General features: G+C 34.3%; 1 protein-coding gene across 4 annotated transcripts; it reads left to right on the forward strand.

The window, feature by feature from the left end:
- Positions 1-234: 234 nt before the first annotated feature.
- On the forward strand, positions 235-7,493 carry LOC129310718 (protein DETOXIFICATION 14-like). 4 transcript variants are annotated; one of them, XM_054952636.1, is made up of 9 exons: positions 235-425; positions 518-568; positions 5,034-5,317; positions 5,451-5,995; positions 6,099-6,185; positions 6,369-6,425; positions 6,591-6,829; positions 6,934-7,139; positions 7,247-7,493. In XM_054952636.1, exons 3-9 carry the CDS (start codon positions 5,069-5,071, stop codon positions 7,307-7,309), a joined length of 1,446 nt encoding a protein of 481 aa, XP_054808611.1. In that variant the 5' UTR covers positions 235-425; positions 518-568; positions 5,034-5,068; the 3' UTR covers positions 7,310-7,493. The 4 variants fall into 4 exon arrangements, with proteins under 4 accessions (XP_054808611.1, XP_054808612.1, XP_054808610.1 ...); XM_054952637.1 differs by having other exon boundaries at positions 5,038-5,317; XM_054952635.1 differs by lacking the exons at positions 235-425; positions 518-568 and adding an exon at positions 3,036-3,194.
- Positions 7,494-7,963: the final 470 nt, after the last annotated feature.

The following is a 7,963-nucleotide window of genomic DNA, read 5'->3' on the forward strand; positions in this document are numbered from 1 at the left end:
TTAGTATTATCAACATTTTTTTAAAATATAAAAATTAATGTTATAAATGAAAAAAATAACGATTTAAAATATTAAAAATAAAGTATAAAGATTTATATTAAAATTTAAGCAAAATACGGTGATAAAAAATAATGTTTTTTATTTTGAAAAAAAACCTTTCTTCCCCACTCAAAAATCGTCTCACTAAATTTAAGTCGCAACTCAAATAAAAAACAGTATTAAAATCTCATCGAACGTTTCCCATGAGGTTCTTATAGGAAATCTATAATCTTCCTTCAACGCTCATCTCACGCCGGTCCGGCCGTCTCCATTCTGGCTTCATAAATCGTTCACATGGTTCAGCAGCCTCTCAAATTCACACTACTCACTCGCTTTCACGCATCCCATACACCCTCACCAACCTTGTGGTCCCATCTCTTTCACCGGTACTCTCCTTTCCTTTTCTGGTCTCGTTAGTTCACACACGCGCATACACTCACTAGGAGTAACCTAGGCTTTGTTTTTACCATCTTTCTAGGGTTCTGGATTCTCCGGCGGTTTCTTCTTAGGCAAATCGCTAGCATTTCAGGTACTATTCCTTCCTCATTCCTCTTCTTTTCCCCTGTCTTCGAACCGATCGGGATGGAGCCGTTTCCCTCTAGCATTTATTTATTTTCTGTCTGGTGTTTTTGTGACATTGGTCAGCGATCTTTCAATTTTATTAAATGCGAACTTCTTTATCATGAGTCTTTGATAGTTTAATATTTGGTATTTGGGGCTTCTGGTGTGAAGAGAGTTGAAAAAGAAGAGAAGGAGGTGGGGGGCCCGGACCAATATTTTATTGGGAGAATCACTCTAGTGAGTTCTAATCGACGCAATTAAAATCATTCTCCTAAGCTCAATGGACGCAAGAGTAATTAATTGTGATGAGTCACACTTGTATGTAATTATTCCTATTTTATTTCCCACTTCACTAATTCATCCAATTTAATTAAGGACATGAAGTCCAAATCAATGAATTGACCGGCATGTGCAGCTGATGAATTATCACAGCCCAACTAATTAAAATTACATTTTGAGGATTTGTTCGACCAACGCTACCAAATCATTATCAGAAATACATCTCATGTGTGATATTATTAATTACTTGGATGAGATGGGTATGGCGTTTGGGTTGCAGAATCATTTATATAATTCGTCTACCTATCTCTTCCCGTTTAGTTGAAAGCAGTATTGCAGGGCTGTCTATTCACGTCCACGTAGTTCGAATTTAATGCTGTGATTTGTCACTAGCAAAGCATCATGTGGCCACCATTTCTACAGCTTTCCTGTTGCAGGGGCATTCGAGGGATGGACATGAGTTGGTTTGGTTCAATGATGGAAAACACGAAAAAATAAAACGGTGATCGTACCTAAATAATTTTTTTTTGTCTGATTTGATTTGTTTGGTGGCCCGGGATCAGTTGAATATAAGTTTTTTTGACTTTTCTTAATTAACTATTGTAAATTTCACATAAATCTAAATTGAAATATCTGTTAATCTAGACAAATTATGAATTTAATACTATAAATTTTAGAACATATCGACCAACTTAAAACAAAAGACATGACTCATGATACATGCCAAATCTCCGACCATGTAGCATGTCCTTGTTTACTGTATGATACCAAAACAATAGGTGGCAGATTCTGATAAAACGCTGTTTCTTCTATAAGCAGGCCAATTCCCTCATTTTGTCTCTCTCTTATGTGAATTTTTTTTTGGTCTGATTTGATTTGTTTGGTTGGCCGGGATCAGTTGAATATAAGTTTTTTTGACTTTTCTTAATTAACTATTGTAAATTTCACATAAATCTAAATTGAAGTATCTATTAATCTAGACACGTTATGAATTTAATACTATAAATTTTAGAACATGTCGACGAACTTAAAACAAAAGTCATGACTCATGATACATGCCAAATCTCCGACCGTGTAGCATGTCCTTTTTTACTGTATGATTACCAAAACAATAGGTGGCAGATTCTGATTAAACGCTGTTTCTTCTATAAGCAGGCCCATTCACTTATTTTGTCTCTCTTACTTTCTACTTTATTCTTAATATTCAGTCACTCGCTACAAAGGAAACAATCATTCAATCAAAATTCGAACCAAACCAACTCAAATAGCTTTTAGAAACTTCCTTTGTGGTGTTGAGACCTTTTATTACGCATGATTCTTCCTCATGTTCTTTCATTCTCCTTTTGACACGTTACTCCCTGCTTTTTTAGCATCCTGCCCCTCCTACACCTGTTTATAGCCCCTTTCCCCCTAAAGGAGGGTAAAGAAGACAATCGAGGGGACACGAACCCTGTCCCCCAATAAACCGGCCTAAAACTGAACCGGGTAGATTAAAATAGTTAAAAAGATTAGATGACATGCAGTTTGGTTAGCTACAGCATGCTATTATCTCCATTAACTTAACAAACATGTGGTTAATATATAAAAGACATGAGGTTAATCTGTCATTGTATATGATATTATTATCACTGGAAGGAATTCTTATTAGTTGCCAAGTGGAAGACAGCTAGGCTTAATTGTTATTAGAGGGGCCTGCAACAAACCAATAATACAGCATTAATAGAAAGAAACAGCGGACGTTAAGGAAATTGTTCCAGTGAAGGATTTTTTTTTTTTGTCAGATGAAAGAATTGAAACATGGTTTCATCTGATGATCCTGCTGATTGATTGCATGAAATGTTACCGGAACATCATGTGAACGCGGTTTATGTGAATGCGTCTCGAGGAATCGCCCATGATCTATGACAATTATATATATATATATATATATATTAAAACTCAACCACGTGATTCCATAAGTGGAATGTGCATATATATATATATATATATATATTTTAACTTAAGAACCTATTAATTATAATTAACATCGGATCACAAGAAAGAAAACACATGGCTTATTTTATTTAATTCTACTGTTGGGATATAGTCCAAATAATGTGGCCGGAGGTAAACTTTATGAATGCAGCAGATCCCCACCTAACTCCATACGCTGCATCTTCTATTGCCACTATATATATCTCCTTCCCATCTCCTCGTCTGCCACGCTCTCGTCTATCTCTCATTCGCTAAATTCATTTTCAAAGCTGCCGTGCTGCTTGGCTTCCAAGGATTTGGCCATTCGTCTTCAAGATTACATTATCAGAAGCTTATTAGTGGTAAGCCATCCTTGAGATTTAGAAACTACTGCTTCTTTCTTCTCTTCTCCCTCCCTGTCTCCCTCTATCGAATCTGAAAGTTTCTTGCATTAAAGTACGGAATGTGAAAACTGGAGCATGCTTCCTTGTATGCATCCACACACTGATACACTCATAAATATGAATTGGGGCTCTGAACGTGAAGCAGATCATGGGTGTGCATCTTTGTATTACCTTGCATCTATGTAGTATTGCATTCTCTTTGGACGAAAATACTTTTGGATTAAGTGATTGTTGTCTACAAATGGATGAAATCCGGGAGAGGAATAAAGAAATTATCAACTTGAAATTAGTACTTAGGAAGTAAGCATATGTGATTCTTTTGGGGATCAAATACTTGTCATTTGTCATGGTATAATGAGTGAACTTCTGATAAATTCTGAAGTTGAGTTTCATATTGAAAACTCACATCACTGGTATTGTTCCCAATTTCGGTCTGATTCACTTTGTATGGCTACTGTGGTTTGTAAGGAAGAGGCTTTTTCTGGCTCTCTTCACGTGATTGTACGTCGGTCGGATCCCCCTTGTCCTCACTCCTCATCCAACGAAATACGGCGCCATTTATATAATATCCTCTACTCTAGTTGTTTTCGTAGTTTTCTTTCTTTTTTTTTTTAATAACAGTTGTTTTCGTAGTTTTAATATAGCACCCAATAGTGTTTTTGGACAATGGGGTTAAGATTCAAATTAGTATTTTTTTCCTAAAGAATCTGGGCCCATTTAAAAAAAAGGTGATTTTTGGATAGTTTAAAAATTTGATAAAGGGGTTTATTTTTTAGACATTTTATAAAAAGAAGATATTATTTTGTTTAGTGACAATAATAAAAATTATTATTATTTTGTTCTTTTTGGACTTTATAATATTTTTGTAGATATCTATTTATAAAAGATATTATTTAATTATTTTAAAATTTTATAATACATTCACGTATCTCTACATTTTTAATGACATTATCTTATTTATTATATTTTTAGAAGCTATTCAAAATGGTTTCTCAAAATAATTATAAATATTTTTTTAAGACTTATTATTTTTTAAAAATTTAAACAAATATTATAAAATTTTATAAAGTAGATTTTTATCTAAAAAATAAGTGATTTTGTTATGAAAAGAACTTAAACAAACGGGGTCAATACTGTGTTGGGGACTTGCAGATTAAGTATTTGAAATTTAATTCTACATTCTTTGAGTTTCTCACGGTAACTATGCATAAATACTTTTTTTTTTTTGGAAAACAACATTCATTTTTTGTTCTTTTTTTTTTGGCTTAAAAATCATATCATGAACATATTTTAAATTTTTATTTCATTTTGTTATACATCAGGATGAATACTAAAAATAAAAAAATAAGCTAAGATACATGTTGGTGTCATCTGAAAAAGTTGACCGCAAAGGTTTTTTTCCTAGGTCCGTCGCTTCCCAAAAAAATAAATAAAGTTGTTCTCTATTTATTTAAGCCATTTATGCATGGTTTATATTTCACATTTTTTTTTTCGATTTATAAAATCTCAAATTCATAATAATTTGATTTAATTTTAATTTATACCCATGCAAAAATATAGTAATATAATTAGAATTGTTTTCGCCATAGTTCGCTCCATTGAATTTTTTTTTTTAATGGTATGACGCTCTGTTGAATAATGAGAATTGAGAGCCATTACCTCGATTGATTTAATGACTAGTTCTACTTGTGTGTAGACACTTCATTAGGAGAAACCGTTTTCTTCTAATTTATTCTTCTCAACAATGACAAGCATGAATCAAAAGCCCGAATTGATTTCTTGCCGTTCTATGTTCAGACAGGAGTGCCCTTGAGCAAGACACAGGAAGGAAAATGGAAAAGGCTCTATTAGAGAAAACCACAGAGGTGGAAAATGAAGAGGACCTACACATAACATGGCGTATGTTTTCTCAAGAAGTGAAAGCGGTTTGTTCTGTAGCGGGGCCTATGGTGGCTGTGAATGCTTCAACCTTCTTTCTGCAAACCATCGCTCTGATGATGGTGGGTCACTTGGGTAAACTTGCTCAATCTAGCACTGGTATTGCCATCTCTCTGTGTGCTGTCACAGGCTTCAGCGTCATCGTAAGTCACTTACTGTTTTACAAGTATAGAATTCTTCAAATTAACGGCTTCATCTTGAATTGTGGAGTTTAATACTTTTGTTTAATAACTAATAATTGCATTTTGTATCTTGTGTTTTGCACTTCCCCAACAGTTTGGAATGGCTACTGCACTTGAAACACTATGTGGGCAAGCCTATGGAGCTAAGCAATATAAGAAGTTTGGTGTTCAAATATACACTGGCATCTTCTGTCTCATTTTATGTTGTCTTCCTCTTTGTGTGTTGTGGTTCAACTTGGGGAAGCTGTTGGTTTTGCTTGGTCAAGACCCTTTAATTTCATATGAAGCTGGCAAATTTGCAGTTTGCTTGATTCCAGCTCTCTTTGGTTACGCAATACTTCAAGCCCTGGTTCGATACTATCTTATGCAGAGTTTGATCATTCCTCTTCTACTCTCTTCCTCATTTACTATTTGCTTCCACATAGCTTGTTGTTGGGTACTAGTTTTTAAATCTAGTTTGGGTCGTTATGGAGGAGCATTTTCCATCGGTGTTTCATACTGGTTGAACGTGATCTTACTTGCATCATATATGAGATTTTCTGATTCTTGTGCAATGACTCGGGCTCCAATTTCCATGGAGCTTTTCCAAGGCATTGGAGAGTTCTTTCGCTTCGCTATTCCTTCATCTATAATGGCTTGGTATTCTTCTTTCCCACATAATAATATGGCTTCCTATACATTTTATATTATATCATGAATGGTGTGATATATCGATATTGATGTTGATGATCAAATATTTCAGCCTCCAATGGTGGTCATATGAGTTGACGACATTACTTGCTGGTCTTCTACCGAACCCACAGCTTGAAACTTCAATCTTAGCCGTCTGGTATGTTTTCCCCCCATAAATTCTTCAATTTCCATAATCTAAATCAAAAGTTCAGCATGTAATCAAATACTGATCTAATGTTGTAAATTCCCTATACCTATTTTCATGTTTATGGTCATTATATCAACCCCTAAAATAATACATTGCTAACTAATTCTCTGTACAAATTTGAATTGTGTCCAGCGTATCAATGAACGTTACAATCTATTCAATACCAGAATCAATTGGCTCAGCGGCCAGGTTTGTATTGCTTGACATCCATCAATGCATTCACATGTTTTCATTCATAGCTCCAATAATGTGAAACTAAGCCGCATTGTTCATGCTTAAAAATAGTGTGATTTCTTAGATTCTTAATTAATCAATTCGTTCTCATTGGCTGCTCTTGTGGTTGGTTTTATTCAGCACAAGAGTTTCTAATGCATTAGGAGCTGGACGTCCACAAGCAGCACGACTGTCTGCCTTATGTTCTAGGATTCTAGCAACTTGTGAGGCTCTTATAGTGAGCTCAGTTGTTTTTGCAAGTCGGAATGTTTTAGGCCATGTTTTTAGCAATGAACCGGATGTGTTGGAATATGTCACAAAAATAGCTCCTCTGCTAGTTCTGTCTGTCTTTGTAGACTCCTTGCAAGGTACCCTTACAGGTAAAATCTTTCATTCCAACATTATTCAAAACAAAAATTTTCTCCCATCGTGTTCAAGCCTACATTTTTTGCATGCCATGTAATCTAATCTTTCTCCAAAATAGGGATTGCTAGGGGAAGTGGGTGGCAGCACATCGGGGCATATGTGAATTTCGGAACTTATTATATTGTTGGCATTCCACTTGCTGCAATATTGGGTTTCTGGATAGGCATGGGAGGAAAAGGCCTTTGGCTTGGAATAACAACGGGTACACTCTGCCAAGTGATTGTGCTATTGATCATAATAAGTTGTACAGATTGGACGAAGGAGGTTTGTTCTTCACTTTCAAGAATACCATGTCAATTCATTTTGAAATTTGATGCCTGATCTTTTACTTTTGAACAATGTTCTCATTACTGGAGAGTTTGAATTTGCAGGCAAGACGAGCTAGGGAGAGGGCGTTGCAGAGAGCTTTAGCAGAAGAAAATGTTTTGGTTTGACCAATCAGGGTGTATTATTATTTTGGCTAAAAAAAAAAAATCAGAGTGTATTATTATTATTATTTTTATTTTTTTTTTGGGGTAAAAAGAGTGTATCATTTATTTGTTGTGCCAGCTATTGGGTAAAAGTCAGATATATGATGGTAATAATGAAGATGGCGGGATAACACTTTTACATCAGCAATTCCGATACTCTCCATTATGGCCTGGTGTCGTTTAATTTCCTTTTGTATGATAGTGATTTTTGGCTTGAAAACGTTTGTTAGGCACGCAAAACCGAATTCTTACCTTTTCTCTCTTACGTTGGATGGATGTTGGGTATCTAGGAATTAAGAAAGGAAGGAAGAAGTTAAAGAGGTTAAATGAGCCAAATGCATCTTATTAAAATTGAATTTTCAAAATTATCTGTACTATTTGAATATAAAATAGAAGACTAATAATTTTAAGAAAAAAAAATATACAGATGTACATATAAAGTATTAAAAATATTGACAATATCATTTTCAGTTTGAAGTTGTTAAGTCATAATATGTTAGGTTTTGATTTTTTTAATTTTTCATTTGTATATTTTTTATTTATTTTATTTTATTAAAACAAATGATTTTTTAATTTTTTTACAGTTTAATTTATAATGAAAATAAAAAAAATCACCCA

The sequence above is a fragment of the Prosopis cineraria genome, unplaced genomic scaffold, assembly GCF_029017545.1.
Source record: "Prosopis cineraria cultivar Desert tree isolate PC_DT_omini unplaced genomic scaffold, ASM2901754v1 PC5, whole genome shotgun sequence".
Taxonomy (NCBI): domain Eukaryota; kingdom Viridiplantae; phylum Streptophyta; class Magnoliopsida; order Fabales; family Fabaceae; genus Prosopis; species Prosopis cineraria.